The sequence below is a fragment of the Crotalus tigris genome, unplaced genomic scaffold, assembly GCF_016545835.1.
Source record: "Crotalus tigris isolate CLP2741 ecotype Arizona unplaced genomic scaffold, ASM1654583v1 scf7180000019228.606590, whole genome shotgun sequence".
In the NCBI taxonomy this organism is placed as follows: Eukaryota; Metazoa; Chordata; class Lepidosauria; order Squamata; family Viperidae; genus Crotalus; species Crotalus tigris.
Genome location: NW_024097446.1, coordinates 76,531 through 97,807, shown reverse-complemented (window position 1 = coordinate 97,807; position 21,277 = coordinate 76,531). Strand labels below are relative to the sequence as shown.

The window sequence follows — 21,277 nt, the reverse complement described above, 5'->3', positions numbered from 1 at the left end:
AGAGCTCCACCCCCGATACACACATATAATAATAGGACAAAATATAATAATAATAAAAATAGATACATAAATTTTAAAAATAATAATAATAATAATTAAAAAAAATTTTTTTTTTAAAGCTAAAAATTAAGCGACTGCAGGGCCAACAGGCCTAAAGACAGAACACACAATATTATCATCATCACCATTATTGTTGTTGTTGTTATTATTATTATTATTTTATTATTGTTGTTGTTCCTATTATTAGTATAATAGTAATAGTATTAATAAGAATAAATTCCGCTCTAGGTGACCGCCATTTGATACCTGTTGTGTATTAAGTCAGGCCTACAGACCCTTTTGAGGTCGCCACTGATATTTTTTGCCTCCCTTTTCCTTTTCTACTGGTGCACGTTGCCTGGTCACCTAAGGCCTCCGGGCAGAACCCAAAGAGTGGTTCCAAACGTGCCTTCGGTACCTCCCTCAGCTACCGTGACCTTAGCCCAGAGAGAATATTTTTGTTGTGGTCGGGTGATCAGGGGAACAGTCCTGGTACTTGTTCCAATTTCGCTCCCGCCAATACTTGCCTGCCTGAGCGTCTTCTCAGTTTTTCTGGGACTGCTCAAGCGGAATGGAGGGACCCTCGTTGCCTCAATCCATGAGCACGACCCCTCCACCTCCCAATTACGGCTGCAACACACCTTCTGACCAGAAGGCGGCAGGCAAGTGCAAAGCGAAGACAAAACACTCGCTCAAGAGGCCCTCCAAGTTGGCGGAAAAGCAAGCCAGCCGTAGGCACCAGGCCCTGGAGAAGGAGTTCTCCAGAGCGCAGAGGCAGGCCCAATTGGAATTGGTTCAAATAGCGGCCACCGAGATGGAATTACCATTGGGTCCATCCACATCAACCCAGAGCGCGTGGTCCATTCCAGGAACACCGCAACCACTGGATCCGCCATCTACATCAGCCCAACAAACAACCACGGCGGCAGGCACAACACTGAGTCCAACTCTCCACCTGCGGTCACCACACCCAAAGGTAATGACATAGGGGACATCTGGGCAGATGGACGGCTAGAGGCCCTATTAACCAAAGTGGTGGACCGATCCCTAGCACAGCGCTCCGCCCACCACGACCAGGGGCCCTCCATCTCAGCCATGCCACACTCGGAACTCCCCTCAGAGTCCTCAGGCATTCAGGAACCCGTCTCCCCGGCCCAGTCCTCCATGAGTGGTTATTCTTCACCACAAGAGGAGGATCAACCTGGGATCTCTATGTCAGAGGATGAGGAACTTCCCCCTGAGCCCCCCTCAGGGGGATTATTTAATCCCAACCGCTTCCTCACGATACTACGCAAGGCCACAGCCATTGCGGACATGGGGACGGATCAGTTTTCTCAGCCGCAAGCGACACCGGCCACCACATCCAGACCCGTATTCGTAGAAAAGGTGACAACGCAACACCATATACCTTGCCCCGCCATTTTCCTGAAAGGGATCAAGAAGCCATGGGACTCTCCCGCTTCCTTCCCATCAGTGAGTGGTACGGACAAAAAATTATACAGCACTGCCACAGACCTCAATGAGGCCTTAGAAATTCCTAAAGTAGATGAAGCCTGGACCCCCTTGGTCTCCCAGACAGCCATGGCTGGGGACCTAGTGGAGGCCCTTAAGGCAGATGACAAAAAGTGGGAACAAGCCTTTCGCAAAACCCACCAGACAGCGGCATGGGCCATCAAAGCAGCCACCTCGGCCTCCTTTTTTGTCCGGGCCACCCTCATCTGGTTGCAACAACTACAAACCATAGTTCCTATGGAGGACATACGAACACACCAGGACCTGGCTAAGATGGTAGCAGCCACGGAATACGCTGCAGACGCAACGTTCCAATCGGCCATTTTTTCATCCAGATCCATAGCATCCAACATAATTGCCAGGAGAATGCTATGGCTAAAACACTGGCAAGCTGACACCAAGGCTAAGTGGCGGCTAGCGACCGCCCCTTACTCAAGCAACGGTCTGTTTGGGGAGGCCTTGGACCCCTATCTTGTAGAGAACAAAGACAAGCGGAAGGTCATGGCACACTTGAACAAAAGGTCAGACAAACGTACCACACCTTACTTTCGTAGGCAGTCCTTTCGTCAACCGACAACCACGCCTATCAGTCAGGCACCCAAGCCATTCACTCCCAGGCAGAACAAACCGTACGGCCGCCCCTACGACAGACCGGGGTTCCAGCCCAGACAACAAAACCAGTCGAGACGACCCTTTCGTGGAACGGGTCGTCCGTACCGGAAGACAAAATGACTCCTACATAGACCTACCCATTGGAGGAAGACTAGCTCACTTCTTCCACCAGTGGGAGCAGACCTCCACGGACAACTGGGTACTACAAACCATCCAGTCCGGGCTGTCCCTGGAGTTCCTGGTCACACCCCCAGACCAACTCATCAACTGCTCGGTCTCCAGGAACCCCACCAAACGCAAACTCATGCAGGAGGCCATCCAACACCTGTTGGACATTCAAGCCATAGAACCGGTCCCAGCGGAATACAGAGGCAGAGGATTTTACTCCATCCTCTTCGTGGTTCCAAAGACTTCAGGAGGATGGAGGGCAATCCTGGACCTAAAAAACCTCAACCGCTACATCACATACAAAAAATTCAAGATGCAATCCCTTCAGTCCATCCTGGGAAGCATCAGAGAAGGAGACTTCCTGGCATCGATAGACCTCACGGAAGCCTACCTTCACATCCCCATCCACCCAAACCACCGCCGGTTCCTACGTTTCTGTTACGGGGGAAAACACTTCCAATACAGAGCTCTCCCCTTCGGTCTATCTTCGGCACCCAGGGTATTTACCAAGATACTAGCAGCGGTAGCCGCCAAACTGAGAAAAATCCCAATACGCGTCCAATGTTACCTAGACGACATACTAATCCAAGCAACATCCCTACAGACAGCTCAGGCGGACGTAAGGACCGTCATTCGCGTCCTCCAATTACACGGATTCTCAGTAAACTTTCAGAAGAGCCAGACAGTTCCCTCGTCCAGGCTGCTGCATCTGGGGGCCATGATAGACACAACCAACTGTATGGTCTATCTCTCCCAAGACCGGGTGGCCGGCATCAGGGAACTGGCTCGCTGGGTTCACAGGCAACGTTCAGTTCCGATACTAACACCTTCCCAATTATTGGGCAAGATGGTATCGGCCATAGCCATTGTACCCTGGGCCAGGCTCCACCTATGGGAACTACAGTGGTTTCTGCTCCCGTACCAACGGCACAAATCCGCAGGGCGCTACGCTGGTGGTGCTCTCGGGCCGTGACCAAGGGGTCACCCTTCAAGGAACCAGTCAGAGTTACCATCACTACAGACGCCAGTCTGTATGGTTGGGGAGCCCATCTGGACTCCCGGTTTGTACAGGGACATTGGTCCGCCACGGATCTGAGAAACAACATCAACTGGCTAGAACTCAGGGCTATCCACCTAGCCTTGCAACAATTCAAAGACAGAATCAGAGGCCACCACGTTCTAGTCCTAACAGACAACGTAGCAGCCAAGGCGCACATCAATCAGCAGGGGGGGACCAGATCAAAAACCCTGATGACAGAGTCATGACTCCTATTCAGCTGGGTAGAGCCCAATCTGAAGTCACTAAAAGCGGAACACATATCGGGGGTCAACAACCAGCAAGCGGACTTCCTAAGCCGCACCACAGTGGACCCTTCGGAGTGGGGGCTACACCCGAACTTGTTCCTAGACATCTCCCGCAAGTTCGGGTACCCGATCCTCGATCTGTTCGCATCATCAGACAATGCCCAGCTCCCCAGATTTTACTCTCGTTACTTCAACCCGCGAGCAGAGGGGACGGACGCTCTGAGAACTCAGTGGCCTCAGGGTCTGCTTTATGCCTTTCCCCCACTACCACTCATACCGGCGGTCATCCGAAAGCTGATTCAGGAGCGGGCAGAAGTGATCCTAGTAGCACCATATTGGCCACAGAGACCGTGGTTCGCCGACCTGATGAACCTGTCTCAGTCGCCCCCATGGAACATTCCCCCTCATCAAGTGTCCCTACACCAGGGAACCATCAGTCACCCGGAACCCCAATGGTTACAACTGACCGCCTGGCACTTGAGCGCCAGATAATGGCACAGGAACTATTCTCTCCCGGGGCCATTACCATAATTCAAGCTTCACGCCGTCCGGCAACAAACCGCATTTATGACTCCACTTGGAAAAAATTTTGCCTTTGGTGCAGGGAACGGCAGTTTGACTTACACAAACTCTACATCCCTCAGATAGTAGATTACCTCTTGGAGGGACTAGACAGAGGCCTCGCCCCCGCGACCATCCGCAGGCAAGTGGCGGCCTTGTCCACCCTCCTCACCTGCACGGATTCGGTTCCCTTAGCTCACCACCCCAGGATCCGCGCCTTTATCAAGGGCGCCTATAACACCAGACCTCCAGTAATTCACAGGTACCCGTCCTGGGAACTACCGCGAGTCCTTCACGCACTCACTCGGTCACCATTTGAACCATTGGCGACCGTTTCCTTGCGACACCTGTCGCTAAAGGTGGCGTTCCTGATTGCCATCACATCGGCCAGACGAATTTCGGAACTGGCCGCACTGTCAGTCAGAAATGACCTATGCATTTTCCACAAGGACAGGGTGGTCCTTAGGTTAGATCCTGCCTTCATACCGAAGGTGAATTCACTCTTTCACAGGACACAGGAAGTAATTCTCCCAAACTTCTGTCCAAATCCAACACATGACCGGGAGCGGCAGTGGCATACATTGGACGTCCGCAGAGCCTTGCGGCGTTATATAAAGCGTACAGAACCCTTCCGCAAATCGGAGGCCCTATTTGTGTCCTTCCAAGCGGGCACCTTGGGGCGGAAAGTTTCCGCGGGCACCATTGGAAGGTGGATCCGAAGCTGTATTACAGAAGCTTACAATGTATCATCCCTGCCGCCCCCAAGTCATCTCACAGCCCATTCCACCCGAAGCGCTGCAACTTCGGCGGCATGGGCTACCCAGGCGTCAATCGAGGAAGTTTGCAGGGCCGCGACATGGTCCTCGCCTTCCCCGTTTATACGACACTACAAGATAGACCGCTTTGCATCGGCGGATGCCTCCTTTGGTAGGAGGGTCCTCCAGCAAGTTGTCTCAGAGATCAATCTACCGGCCTTATCTGTTTCCCACCCCTTGGGACAGTGAGGCTTTGGTACGTCCCATCCGTGGATTATCCATCTCCTGTACTGGAGAAGGGGCGTTGGTCTTACCTGAACGCCTTTTCTCAGTACGGAGATGGATAATCCACACCCACCCCAAGGCCAGCAGGCCGCTAGTAGGGAGCTGAGAGCCAATACCTCGTCAATCATCAGCCAATTCGCCCTCGTTAAGAATGGACTCCACAGGAAGTGGGGGCGTGTCAAGCTTTGGCTACTTGGTCTCAAGAGCAGGCAGACAGAGAAAACCCATCCGTGGATTATCCATCTCCGTACTGAGAAAAGGCGTTCAGGTAAGACCAACGCCCCTTCCATTGAGGACCACATGCTGAGTACAGCCGGTCATCCAGCTACGGATCCGTCTGGTGGTGATGCTGTCTAGCCTGCATTTTTCTATCTTCTCAAGTAGTAGGTTGTGGTCTACTTTGTCAAATGCCTTACTGATCTAATTGATTGAATTGATTTTCCTAATTTTTTAACATCTTATCATATAAATGGCTATTTAATACTTCAGGGGCTTGGTGGCACATAGTTTCGATTATCTCAAAACAGATGGATCTAGAATGTCAAATAATAATTATAATAGTACTTTTATTTTTCAAATTAATACTTTAATGAATAAAGGATACTCTTGGAAGACACTGAAAGTCTTTTGATTATATATTAAAAAATCACCTGTCATATTTAAGGTGGCTATTTTTTTTACTCTTCTTTATTTTTTACAGTTTAATATTTCATTTTATGGCCATATATTTATTGTCTCAATTTCAAACTCATATGACCTTTTCACCCAGATTAATTAGATGGTATTGCAAAGGCAGAACATTAGCTTCTTATGAAAACCAGCATCATCCAATCACTTTTCCAAAGATACAACACAATTCACTTAAATCATTTGCTTGCTTGCCAATCTGCTGCTTACAGTAAGACACATGCAAGGACATGCTAGGCAGAAATAGTCAAACTATTTTACCAAATCTGTTGTGCTTTAGCAGAAGATGAAATACGGTGGAAATACAATAAAATATTCTTTTTTACAATTCTTTGTTTAAGAATTATTGTTAAGGTAAATAGATATTTTGGAAAAAATAACTGTGATAATTGTTACTTAAAATAATATAAGAATATTAAATAAACATTTATGTTGTTGAATAGGAAATACATTACAAGTCAATATGTATAACTATATCTAGTCTATTTCTAGATTAGATCTTAAAGGATTCGTATTTCTTGGTAAACATGTTGCTTATACTGGAAAGCAGTGATCACTTAGTGTAGACCAGCCTTCCCCAGCCATCTGATGTCTTGAATGTTTGTTTGATTACAGCTCCCAAAATTTCCAATTAGCACTTGATGGACTCTGGCCCTTAATTCCCAGGTTTGGCCATTCTGTCTTGAAATTTTGGAAAGGAAGATAACACATTGAACACATTTAATATGGATGATACAGAGTGATCTGATATACTTATACTTCTTATGTGATTGTTTTATGTATGATTGATACATATCATATCTCATTAGTGGACCTTGGAAAGATTCCTTCCAGTAATGACATTAGGCAACATTTGATCCATTGCAAAACTAAGCTGAAATGATAGAATGATAACCTTCTGCTCATATTAAAATTGTTAATGACACTCGGTATTTTGAAAATGTAGTTTTCTACGTAAGATTATCTGGGACACTATACATCCTCTTCACGACCTGTTTTCCTTATTACCTTCTGGAAGGAGGCTTCGTGGTATCCATAGCAGAACATCCAGATTCAGCCATAGTTTCATTCCATACAGCATTAACCTTGCAAACTCTCAAGCTTCCTCCTTCCGTTCTGTATTCAAGATGGACAATATTTAATATTTATTTGCTATGTATATGTAGGGATGTGGCTATATACATATTTTGTTCATAGTTTGTTTAGGTATGTGTCATGTATGTGTTTTACTTTGAGAGGGGGCAACTAAATTTCATTTTTGATGTGTGCCATTGTGCCCACAGTATAAAAATGACAATAAAGATTATCTTATCTTATATAATGATTGTAGCATCACTGCCAGTTAATGATTTAAGGACGTGTTGGGTCAATTAATGTTAGTGTTGCTATTTTTCTGCTACATGAGATTGAAAAAATGGTTTGTCAAAAACTTGGCAGGCTAAAATAATTGACTTGATTGGCTTGGTAGATCACTAATGGTGGAGACCTGATTTACAAATAATCAATTAAAGATGGATTTTCAGAGTATTCTTTGTCTTTGAGTTTAGAATTTGAATCCAAAAGCACATTTATGAATTGATGTTTTGTTGAATGGAATTTTCACGAGTTTAATGTGAAAAGATTGGGGTTTCCAAACAGTTTGGATCTTAGGACACAGTAGTTAGGAGAAATAAATACAGTATGTAGTGATTATTGAATAAAATTAATTACAGGAAAGTATATTCAATTATTTTTAAAAAGCATTGTGGTTTTAATTGACAAGCAGTTAATAGGACCTGACATGCAAGACAAAAGAATTAGTAAATAAATTCTGATGAGACCCTTATAATTTTATGAAAATATAAAACAGTTGTTTATAAACTATATATTACATATAAAATAAATGTTGGATAAAACCTGTAGAACAATTATGACACAAATGGAGTACGTGCCCTTTTAAATCCAACTTAAAAATGCTGGGAAATGCTGAGAAACATAACAAAAAGTTTACATCTTTGTGTTCAAACAACTGTAAACTGGTATTTAGCTATTTATTTAGGCAACAAAAATTCATCAGATTTTGTTGCCAGTTCTAGATGACATCACATCATTATTGTCCTCTACTATTATCTCAGTTGAACAGCTAAAGTGATGTATATCTGGCTGAACTCTGGGCCAACACATTTTTCTGAAACTGATCCAGGCTGGAGCTACTCTTCAATATACAACAATAATGGAGCCTGCCATTATGGTTGCATATTGTAATGAGACTCACCTCTTTTACAACATTTTTTGTGCGTTAAGCAAACATGACAATTGTAAAGTGAATGCCATAGAAGTAAAGCAAACCAATAGTTCATTATAGATGTGGTTTTGTCAAAAATCAGAAGTGCCAGTTTTCAACAAAACCATCATAAAATGCTGCCATGTAGCCACAAACGTCTGCAAATGGCTGTTAAATATAGCTGTGTTGCTGAATTTCCAAAATTTGGTCACCTGACTGTGGAGGGGATCTTGCTGTCAGAACTTGAAATTCTGGTTCATAAGTTCCCTTTTTCAGGTCTGTTATAACTTTAGCCATTTAGTGAGCAGACATAACTCAAGCAACTCCACAAGCAATTGCATCAACAGACACATTAACCTGCAACCAGCCTACGAGCTCCTCAGAATTCAGAACAACCACATAGTCAACCAAAGACAGCACCGACCCAAAATCAACCCACACAGCCCTCTCCTCCCAGTTGTTCACCTCCCAATGCCCCTGACCTGACGTAACCTCCCCATAACAAGATCCATCACAAGCCCCTCAATGATGACTGACACCTGACCTATCACAAGAAATCACAAGACCCTCACTTGACACACCCATATATGAAGCCCTTATAAACAGAAGAAAACTGACACTGACATCCTCTAAACTCCACTGAAGATTTTACCTAGCCGGTAACGAAAGGTTCAGAAACTGATCCACAAGCTCGGAGAACGAATCTTCACCTTCACCCTACATCCAAGCTACAGATTTACTATTGCAAATTTAACATGATATTTGGAAACAAAATACCATTCACATTTGTCATGATGATAACTTCCACTGCAACATATATGCCATACACATCAATCAATATAAGTTCTGGTTGTAGTTGGGGATTCCTTTTTCCCCCTGAAATAAATTCACCCAAATATTTTGTATCCTTTTTTTCTAATATGTGTTACTTGTAAGATATATATCTTTTGTTAAATAATAAAATATTATTATATAATATTAGTAATATTATATAATATTATAACTCCTGAGGGAATAGAAGAGGAATTCATCAAATTTGAAGATGATACTAAACTGGCAGGAATAACCAACACTCCAGAAGACAAGCTCAGGAGACAGACTTGACAGACTTGAACAATGGGCCCTATCCAACAACATGAAATTTAATGTGGAGAAAAGCAAAGTTTTACATAGGCAGGAAAAACCAAAGGCACTAGTATAGATTAGGCAAAACCTGGCTCAAAAACAGTAACTATGAGAGGGATCTTGGAGTCCTAGTGGATGATCACTTAAACATGAGTCAGCAGTATGCGGCAGCAAACAAAAAAGCTAATACAATCCTTGGTTGTATAAACAGAAGCATAGAATCAAATCAGATGGAGTATTAGTACCATTTTATAAAATCTTAGTAAGACCATACCTGGAACACTGCATCCAGTTTTGGTCACCACATTACAAAAAAGATGTTGAGACTTTGGAAAAAGTGCAACTAAGATGATTAAAGGTCTGGAGACTAAAACATATGAAGAACGGTTGCAGGATTTGGGTTTGGCTAGTCTAGAGAAAAGAAGGACTAGGAGGGACATGATGGCAATATTCCAGTATTTGAGAAGTTGCCACAAAGAGGAGGTGGGTCAACTTATTTTGCAAAGCACCAGAGGGCAGGACAAGAAATAATGGATGGAAATTAATCAAGAAGAGAAGCAAACTGGAATTAAGGAGAAATTTCCTAACAGTGAGGACAATTAACCAATGGAACAGCTTGCCATCAGAAGTTGTAGCTGCTTCATCATTGGAAGTTTTGAACAGTCATTTGTCTGAAATGGTATAGGGTGTCCTGCCTGAGCAGGGGATTGGACTAGAAGACTTACAAGGTCCCTTCCAGTTCTATTCTGATTGATTGATTGAATCCAAATGTGAAAGTATTTCATTTACAATAAGAAACATAAAAGATAGACTCCCTCCTACTTTTTTCGGTCCTTAATGTGTTTATATCAAATGACACTTTGTATATATATATATATATATATATATTATTTACTATAACTATAAAAAGGTTGCAAATTCTACTGCTTTTAATTCTCATAAATCCTTACCATTATTTACATTTAATTTTCATGCAGGTGGTTGACCAGATTGATACACTCACTTCTGATCTGCAGCTGGAAGATGAGATGACTGACAGCTCAAAAACAGATACATTGAATAGCAGTTCAAGTAGCACAACAGCATCCAGTTTGGAAAAAATAAAGGTTCAAGGCAGTGCTCCACTCATCAGGGCTCCGCCCCATCCATCTGCTATTCTAACAGTATTAAGGAAACCCAATCCCCCACCACCTCCTCCACGGTTGACTCCAGTGAAGTGTGAAGACACCCACAGGCCAATTATCTCTGACAATCCTGTAAAGACTAATGGGACTCTGCTACGAAATGGAGGCTTACCAGGAGGACCTAATAAAATTCCAAATGGAGATACGTATGGTATATCAAATAATAATTTGGACAAAGTTCCGATGCAACCTCTTATGCACAGATCTGAGAAAGACAGATGTCCTCAGGCTGGAACACGGGAGCGGGTACGATTTAATGAAAAGGTGCAGTACCATGGCTATTGTGCTGATTGTGACGTGCGGTATAATATTAAAAACAGGGAGGTTCATTTGCACAATGAGCCTGCTCACATCCCAGGAAAACCTCCTCAACAGTGTCCTCCCTTACCACCACCTCCTTCACCACTTCCTCCTCCCCCATTAGAAAATGGAGGGGTGGGCATATGTCCCAGTAATAGCTTTCCCCCTCTCAGACCTGCAACTGTGCCTCCACCAACTGCACCAAAACCCCAAAAGACCATCCTGAGAAAATCAACCACAACAACAGTGTGATTTTTCCCACCTGGAAAACTGTTTTTGCTTTTGTTTTTTCTTATGTACAAACATTGAAAAAAGGTAAAGAGCACTTTCTACAAAAGCAATAAAAAGCCCAAATATATTGCACCATTTTGTTCTGTGAAGTGGCAAAAAATTACCTGGTAAGTAGAAAGAAAATAGTTTAATGTTGTTAATACAAAAGTCCAATATTTAACGGTTGAAAACTGGTATAACATTATATGTATGTATATATGTACATATGAATGTATGAAAAAGATTTATATAGCCACCTTGAGCAACTCTGGGCACCTCATGATAACAATTTTGAGTACTAATTATTTCTGGTACTTATTAAGAATATCATAGCTGTGGTACAAGCAATTCTCTGGGAAACTATAGATATGAAGAACCAATTAGGAGTGAAGTCTAATCTATAGAAAACAATGTGTATTGTACAATAGTTTTTATAGTATGTGATACTTTTAAGGATATTTTTTGGAATATAATTAGTGATTAATCAGAATTAATTAAGAACATTTGAGTAGTAGTTTCAATAGAAAGTTTTACTACCAATAAAGAAATGTCCTAAAATGTTATATTCCAAAATATTTTCTGCATCCAAGAAAATGAGTGCACAAAACAAAGTAATTCTTCAGAAGGCAGTGTTAGAGGACATCAATATCTGCTGCCATTCTGAAAACATGACATAATTTTTATTTGCTAATTGTAGGTCATACAAAAGACTTCAGTTTTTGCTTATAACAATTTAGTTGAGAGCCTTAGGAATTTTGCCAAAAATTACTTTTTTACTTATTAATTGCTTAAACACTTGAAAAAGTTATTAACAATATTTAAAAACATTGAAAATTAAATATTTGAATTCTGGATATATTTTCCCATCTCCCAATCTTGATAACATGCTTGACTTTCTCAGTTACTGCAAAGGGTCTTCTGATATTTAGAAACATTATAAATAATACTTATTTAAGCAGGTTGGAAGAAAAAGATTAAATCAGCGAAGTCATCTTATGATAAGCTTTTTGTTTTTCAAACAATCTTGCATATTAGACATTTTGTTTGAATCTTTTTTATTGAAACCTTGTGTTATGGTTCTGATAGATGAAACCCATTAAAGAACTTCAAGGGAAGAATTCTTCCTTAAAGAACATTTTATTCAGGAAACAAAGTATCGGCACTACATAGTTGAACCCAAAACTAAATTCCCTTCCCCCAGATACAAAGTAACAAGTTGCAATTCCCACCCCTATGAAGCAGTCATGAAACACATTCTCCAATTAGCCTGAAGTGTGGGCTCCCTCTCCAGCTCCTCAGCCCACCAAAACGTTATCGTTTTGTGTCCTTGAGTTCCCATGAAGCTGCATTATTATTATTTTTTTATTAAAAGTTTTACAATTTTACAATAAAATCTCTCTCCCACTACCTCCCTACCCTCCCAAAACCCCTCCCCCCCTCTTCCCAGAGTTGAATACAGGGTTAACTAGTACTAAAAATACAAAACATTTAAACTTAAATAAACCTCAAACAAAAGTTACATTAAAAAAAAATCCAATATATATATATATAATAAAAAGTCCAATATATATATATATAATAAAAATTGCTTATTATCTTAAACTTTAAACTTTAAACATAAATTATTCAAAAGCTAAATAATATCTTTTAATATCATACTTATACTGTATAAAGTTTATCCATCTTTTCCACACCAAGAGATATTTCTCTTGTGATTGATCTTTCAAATAAGCCGAAATTTTTGCCATTTCAGATAAATAAGAAACTTTAAAAAAACCATTCCTCCAAGGTAGGCAAAAATTCCTTCTTCCAATATTGTCCTATCAACAACCTTGCCGCTGTAATTAAATTTAACATTAAAATAATTTCTTTATCATCACAATCAACAATAATACCTAACAAAAACAATTGTGGAGTGAATTTTATCCTTCTCTTAAAAAAATTTTGAATATTCCACCATATCTTTATCCAAAAAGCTTTTATACTTTTACATGACCACCAAATATGATAATATGTTGCATCCAAACAACCACATCTCCAACATTTAGGTTGCAAATTTGAATACATACGAGACATCTTTTGTGGATCAAGGTGCCATCTATAAAACATTTTATAAAAATTTTCCCGTAAATTTTGAACTTGCGTGAATTTAACATTCCTCACCCAAATTATCTCCCAAGTTTCTAATAAAACTGGCTCATCAAAATTTTGAGCCCATTTAACCATGCAATCTTTAACTAATTCTGTTTCTGAATCCAACTCCACTAATACGTCATAAATTCTTTTTATATGAGATCGACTTTGATCTTTAATTTGTTTCAACAAATTTTCATCCTCTCTAATCAAACCCACTTTATAATCTATCTTCCACCTTTCCAATAATTGTCTGTACTGAAACCACGAATAAATAATATTTTCTTGTGCTAATTCATCGATATGTTTTAATTGCCAACTCTTCCCATCCCAGTTAAGTAGTTGTTTATAAGAAATACTATCCATCTTCACTCCTTTCCTTATTCCTTCTATTGTATGCCCCGGGATAGCCCATAATGGAATTCTTGAATCTATTCTATAATATTTCTTCCAAACTCAAAGTAAAGAAATTCTTAAAATATGAGACTTAAAAGCCCTATCCATCTTCTTATTATAAATTAAATAGGCATGCCATCCATATAATAAATCCCACCCCTCCAAAAGGAGTATATCTACATTTGTTAAATTAATCCAATCACTAATCAATGTTAGAACCACAGAATCATAATACAATTTGAAATTTGGTACCTTGAGTCCACCTCTCTCTCGTACATCTTGCATAATTTTAAATTTTACTTTTGGTTTTTTCCCTGCCCATGAAGCTGCATTATTGTTATGGCTAGTTGAGCTCAAGCATTCACCCCATCCCCCTTTCTACATTTGATTTTTAAACAGCAGAAAAAGCAAGCTGTAAGCAGACTAAAAATGGCTGCAATTTCTCTCAGTTGTAAGAATGGGAACATCCATTGTCACAGCTTTGACACCTTGGAGTTTGCTTGCTTTTCTGTTAAGCCTTGGCACCCATTCATGACCATCTTTGAGGAGCTGTTCAAGGCAGCAACTGCTCTGAGAGATCTCATGCAGGTGATATGCACCAATGCACAATCCACACACACACATATATATGGGTAGGCCTTACTTTTGGGGAAACACAGACATAGCTAAGCTGTATAAGAATGTTTTCATTACATTCCTTTTATGTTGATGAAAAATTTTCAAATGGAAAATTCAGCCTTAGTATCAGAGGCGAGTAATGTGAAGAATGTATTGTGGGGAAAATGATGTGGAAGATATGGAAGAGAAAACTTTTAAGTGAAAGTTCAGTAAAAGCAGGAACAGTAATATTTGTAGTTTATGAAAAAAATTAAAAAAGATAGTTTGATTTCTCACAAAATGAATGGAATGTTGATACAAAAAAGGAGGATGTAGAAACTGATTATGGTACAAAGTGCCACAGAAGTATAGATAGTCCTTGTTTAGTACCTACAAGTGGGACTGGCAACTCAGTTCTTAAGCAAAACAATCACTAAATGACGTTTACATTGCAGACCTGCAAAGATTCTTAATGCAATGATTAGTTGTAAAGCTACTTTGTAACTGCAAACAATCACTAAATGGGGAAGTTGCTAAATGAAGACTATCTGTACTGTATATGCAAATTAAAGATATTATACAAAATATGAATAGAGAAAAATGTCTGTCTGTCTCTCTCTCTCTCTCTCTCTCTCTCTCTCTCTCTCTCTGTGCATTTGTGTGTGTGTGTGTGTGTGTGTGTGTGTGTGTGCAAATAATGGGTGAAGAAAGCTAAACAAAAGCTTTCCGATAGAATGAATGGGATCCAAAATATTAAGTGATACCATTTGGAATGAAACTGAAGCAAGAGATCATTGGAAGGAATATTTTAGATCTGGGAAAGACAGAGATATGTTGAATTAAAACAAAGGCTGAAAATGCTTATGCACTGAAAAAGAAACAATAAATGCTGTAAGAATGCAGAAAAAAGGTAACAGCAGGTATAGATGGTATGATTGAAGAAATGTTAAAACAGGGATGTGGTTTGTTACTGGAGTGGCTACATAAATCCTTTAACATCTGTATGAAAATTAAATCTGTTTGCTGATTGAAAGAATGCCAGTATTGTTCCACCATGAAAAGGAAAAGAGGAATATAAAAACTGAAGGGAGATTAATGTGTTGTCTGGATCTGGGAAGGTGTATTCAGATAGAAAGGGTATGCAATGACATTGAGTAAAATTTAGGAACTACAATGTGGTTTTATGCCAGACAGCAGGCATACAGATGTCATTTTTGTTCTTTATGAAGTAACTTAAGAATTTATGAATCTGAAGGGGAACGTTTATTGTACATTTGTTGATTCAGAAAAAGTGTATGACAGCATGAGTGGGCTTGAATTATGGAATGTTTTACATAAGTATTGAGTTGCAAGTTGGTTGCAGAATGCGATAAGAGTGCAATATTAATCGAATTCTTAATGAATAGTTGAATGCCAAGCAGGGAATGAAATAAGGAATTGTTATGCACTCTTGGTTATTTTAATGTATTCATGCACTATAAATATATAAGGAATACTGGTGATAATGTAAGAAATCTATTGGTTGGCATGTGAAAGTAAGTTGCTGATATCAAATGATTTGCCAAGAATGTGTCATGCAAAGAGAAGTACATGAAGAGGTTGTGAAAATTAATATATTGAAGGACAAGGAAATAAATGTTTTTTATGGGGAAACTGAGTCAACAATTGCAATAGACACCAGTAAATAGTGAATTTGTACTTTGGTAGAATGTTTATTGAAGGTGGAATAAAAATATTTAAGATGTGCAAATGATACTAGAAATCATAGTATATGTTGTAAGGAATGAATGTTTAAGAAGGCTGTTTATAAAGCATGCCCCTGCTCACTTTGTACTATGAAAATGAGAATTTGACTTATCAAGAGAAATTTAAAATTCAGTAAGCTCAGTGTATCAGAATGGTGCATTTAGAAATTTGCATAATAAAGCAAGAATAGGGTAAAATTAATGTATATTGAATACAAAAGTAAATATCTTATAAAATCTGTTAAGTCTGGGTAAGAGAAGGAAAAAGGATGATATTGCACAACACATGAAGTAAGAGTGAATGGGTTAAGAGGAAGGGAAAGACTAACCAAGTTGTGACTGCATAGAGTTTTATCTGCATAGATAAAAGTTTATTTAGACTAACGAAGCACCTGGCAAAACCCCCTCCTTCCGTTCTATGTGTCAATCGAAAATGAATAGGAAAAATGGCTGCAACTGTGCTCATTTTTAGAGTTGACACATAGTTCATTGCTTTGTAGCTACTTTGTTCTGCACTCCATCACATGGAACAGGTAGAGACCCAGCATTTGTTATGTCCTTAGCATAAATATGATACCACCAAACCTTTCTGGTTAAAAAATAATTTATCCAGCCTTTGTTTATTGCATTCCAAAATTTTTGCCAGTATGAATAACATTGACCATGTGTCTGAGAGTAAAAAACTGAATCTGATTGGTTGGAGAAAACAGTAATGCTAGCAATCCATAAGAGCATTTCTCAAATCACATTGTGTCTTGTAAAAAGGAATAGAAGAAAAATTATTGAAAAATATTCTTTCAGGACTTTTATTGACACTGAGGCTGTTTGGGATTTATGAAAGGTTGTCCTTTCTAAAGAGATATCTTCTTTTGCCATGTCTTGCTCAATCCCAAATTTTACATATAAAGAGTTTAAAATTGATACTATTTTCTCAATGTACATAATTGCAAAGTAATTTAATAACAAATTCATTTTATGACAAACATTGCAAACCTGCTGCTTACTTTTCAAGCATCAGGAAAGGTTCATGGAGTGATCCTGTTTAGCTATTTACTTTTCTTGTGTGCATGCTCTTATTAGATACTCACTTCATTTTCATTTTGGAAAATGTCTTGAGACAGCATACATTTTGGTAAACGAATTCTTACTGAGCTGTGTTGCCACAGATATAAAAGCTGCTACGTGTGCTTATTTATTAGAGCATAGGATTGCTTGCTGTGCTCATCATATACTTCATATTTCCCTAGAGAATGGTGTGGTTTTAATAAAAAGGAAACATAATTGTGTAGTGATAGAACAGAAGACATAGTTGTATTCAGAAATGTCACTGATATTTTGTGTCTGACATTTATAATTGACAGCAAAACAATGAAATTAGATGTGAGTTTTATAGAAATAAATGTATGAAAGCCGAAGCAAAAGGATTACTGAGGGGAAAGAGAAACAAACATGGCATTTCACAAAGCTATATTGCAAGAATTTTGATTTGAGAGTCTTACCAGCTTTAAAGTCACATTCCAGTTTTGGGCCAGTTTTTCTTTTTTCTTTTTTAAATTTCATTCTTTAAAAAAAAATTTATTAATGGTAGGTTGTGAATTGCTAATTACCCCTTAAAAAGTATTTTGGGAATAACAAGTGGAAGTTACCCATAAAGTGAGATTGAAAGTTTCTCTTTTTTGTATCAGGAACAAAGGGTAAAATGGATTCATTATGATTTTTATTTTCTTCCATTAAACACTAAAATGAGGATGAGTGGTGAAAAAAAACACTTAATTTAGGGCAAGCTTTTTAGGGATTGCAGATTTTATTCTCACTCATAAAAATCTTTCCCTAAACTCCAAACACAAAATGTAGGATTCTGGAGGACCTGGAACAAATACTAATAGCATGAGGCCAAGCAATCATACTTTTTGTGCCCTAGATGCTATATATTTTACATTTGATTTCTTCTGTGATGTCACATGAATCTAATTGGATGCTTATCTGTGCCAGATCGTGTGAATATATATATATATATATGTGGACGATACGTTTGCGGTCATTAAGAAACGACACAAAACTGACTTTATGGGCATCCTGAATTCGGTATACCCGGACATCCAATTCACCATGGAGGAGGAAGATCAGGGCAATTTGGCATTTTTGGATGTATTTGTGCAGCGCCAGGTGGATGGAGGTCTAGCCACCAGGGTATACCGAAAACCAACATGTACTGTCTGTTCCTCTTTGGGTAAGTTGCTTTTGGGTGGCTTTCTGGTGCAGAGGATGTTGGTGATTTCGAGTCTGATTCTGTTGGCGTCGTCGGGGTTGATTTTGGTCAGGCTGGTTTCAACTCCATATATAATGGTTTCAGTGGGGATGTGTTTGGGAGCGACTGCGAAGTTGAATCCTTTGGAAAGGACATTGGTTTCGGCTTTGGTGAGGATCCTATCTGAGATGTTATGCACTGTTTGTTTCATGTGTGGCTGTGAGGGAGGAGGGGTTTGTTTCTGGCGTTCTTGTAGTCTTCGGAGTTTGTTGGTGTGTGTATCTGTCTTGAGGGTGGTCTGTGTTTCGGTTCTCCAGACGACGAGTTGTTTGGATTTGTCCCAAAGTGCGGGGTGGATCTTGTTGCTGAGTTTGAGGTGGAGTGTGAGGAGATCTTTGTTAATTCGGTCTAGGAGGAATCTTTTTGTGTGAAGTTCATTTCTGATTAGGACCAATTCTGTTCTTTTCAGGATCCGTTTGGTGGCTGCAGAGTTGGAGTGGAATTTCAGTTGGAAACATGTGGGGATTAGATTTTGATCTCGGCAGTTGCGTAGGAATGCGAGGTCGCATAAAATGGAAGCTCTTTGGACTTCAAGTTTTTCATAGGCCCTGGTCAGATGGTGGATTTCCTCCCCGTAGAGGTTCGATATTTGTTTTCTGAGGTTTTCGCGGGTATTTGTATGTAGGTCTTTGGTTGTTCGGGTTTTCTCCCACGTAAAATTGGAAGTGTCTTGGCGATGTTTCGACGAAGTCCCATTCGTCATCTTCAGGCTGGTGTTTTCAGCTTCGGGCTTTGAGCAGCAATGTGTGGTCTTAGCTGTTTATTCCTTTTAACTGCCAGTGGGGATATGAACTGATTGGGTGGGAGCTTGGCTGTGTTCTGATTGGGTGGAGGTGTGTTCTGAATGGTTAGGGGCTTGGCTGTGCTCTGATTGGCTGGGGGAGTGTTCTGTTTGGTCAGGTTAGTCTGAGTTGCAGAGGGGTTTAAGATTTTGGGCTGCCTTGCTATTTTCTGGCTTCGCGTTCGTGGTCGTGCCTCCTCTTCATGGAGGGTGTCAGTTTGCTTCATGTATGGATTGGAGGGGTTTAAAGTGGCTAATGATGCAGTTGTGATATGGCTTCTGGTTTGTGGTCGTGCCTCGTCATCGGTGTGGCTTTGGGTTTGTTTTTTGCGTGGATGTGTGGTGGTGACATCCTGTGTGGTTTTTGTGAACAACCAAAGACCTACATACAAATACCCGCGAAAACCTCAGAAAACATATATATACGGGATCACAAGGAAACCAAAACTATAGATTATCCAGCTTTTTGTTTACAAAAATCATATGAATACAATATGAATACTTAAATTTGAAGATTGAATGAAAAATATTTTTTTATATTATTTGACATCTTGAAGGGCTTATTTTTCTTTGAAAACCAAGCATCAGTTCCTAATTTTAAAATCCACATTTGAAGATGAACAAAATAGTTAAATGAACCCCAGAGTTTCAAAACATGAAGATAAAATTAAAAATCCATGTGTTTTGATATTACCCTCTTAAGACCTAAACTTGATACAAGTTTTCACAATATCAATAACAAGAACCTTCCAAGACAATAAGCATAGGACCAAAAGAGTATAATAGAGCCAAGAACACTTAATTTACTGTACATCCCAGACAGATTAGAAAAAAATACAACAGTGCTAGCCCAAAGTTGGGCCAGGTTTCCAATCAAAAAAATCCAACCACTTCTTGATTTTTTTTTTAATCATTCTTCTCCTAAAGAAGTAGATCTTTAGTTGTGCTTTGGTGCTTTCCAGTTACTCAGTTACAGTGCTTCACTTTTTTTTTCTGCCTGCAGTCAATATTCTGTGCCTATTGAGCATATTATTATGGTAGTTTGGATCCCATTTTAAATTCTTCTGCAAACTGAGGATTTCTGCAAAACTGTACAGTAGTGGCCCTTCTCTTGTATATGGATGATGTTCTTTCAACTGTTTAAAAACATGCCTGCAGAGAATGAATTTGCTGTATGACGATATATTGCTGTATAGCTATATACAATGTTATAATACTACACCAACTAATCCGTCTTAGAGTTCTAAAAATGGATTACAGCTTTTGAAAGTGGATTTTTCCTAATTTGTTTTAAAGTACAAAAATAATTCCCTTATTTCATTATCACAAAATAGTATTTGACCTTTGAACATTTGAAGATATTATTTCATCTTATTTTCTTAGTAAATTATATTAATTATGATGGACACAGAACAACAGGGTTGAAAGAGACTCAGAGGTCCAGTCCCCCTATTCAGGCTTGAAACTGTACACCTTTACCATATAGCTATGTGGCCACGTAGTTGTTCATCTTGAATCTTATGAAATTTGGAAAAACATAGTTGAAGTTCACTAGATTAATGTCTAGTGTTAAGGATATCTTTTGTTTGATTTTTGAAATGATGTATCTTATGTTGGAATGTGGTAAAAGGAGAAATAGTGGCCTAAAACATTAACAAAAGTATATACTCAATTAATATTCATATTATCGTTTGTGTTCTTATACTGAATTAACAGATCAGCCCTGGCTGCTCTAGTTTTAGGCAATGAATGGTCTTTATTTCTATAGCTAAGTAGAAATTATATTTTCAGTCAGTTATAAATTAGTTGTCTATAGAGAAATCATTTCAATCAGTTGGAAATCATGAATTTAAAAACATTGAATACAGAAGGTAGGTTCATAAATCAATGTTTATAATTACATCCTAATGGCAGTTTTTCTTAAATTGTACTGAAACATAAAAAGAACTCTGAAAAACACAGCTTAGAAGCCTATTTAGTTCATATTTAGTTTTATATACTAGCAAAATAGTGCTTAGGATCATCCAATGTAGATTAGAGCCCACATAGAAAAAGAGATGCCAGATGTTCAAGCTAGGTTTTAAAAAGGAATGCAAGACACTATTTCTGATGCATGGTGGATAATTGAGAAAGCCAAAGAATATCACAAGTCACCATGTGCTTTACTGATTATAGCAAAGTCTTTGATTGTATCAATCACACAAAGCTGTAGAATGCGCTCAGAAAAGTAGAAATCCGAGAACATCTCATA

The 21,277-nt window shown here is 39.3% G+C and overlaps 1 protein-coding gene across 3 annotated transcripts in view; it reads left to right on the top strand.

The window, feature by feature from the left end:
• Positions 1 to 21,277, top strand: part of PRR16 (proline rich 16) — a 119,228-nt gene that overhangs the window by 62,914 nt on the left and 35,037 nt on the right. For all 3 annotated transcript variants that reach the window (XM_039361267.1, XM_039361269.1, XM_039361266.1), the window contains exon 3: positions 10,290 to 11,194. In XM_039361267.1, the coding sequence (XP_039217201.1) occupies positions 10,290 to 11,048 (759 nt within the window). In that variant the 3' untranslated portion in view covers positions 11,049 to 11,194. The remainder of the gene's footprint in view (positions 1 to 10,289; positions 11,195 to 21,277) is intronic.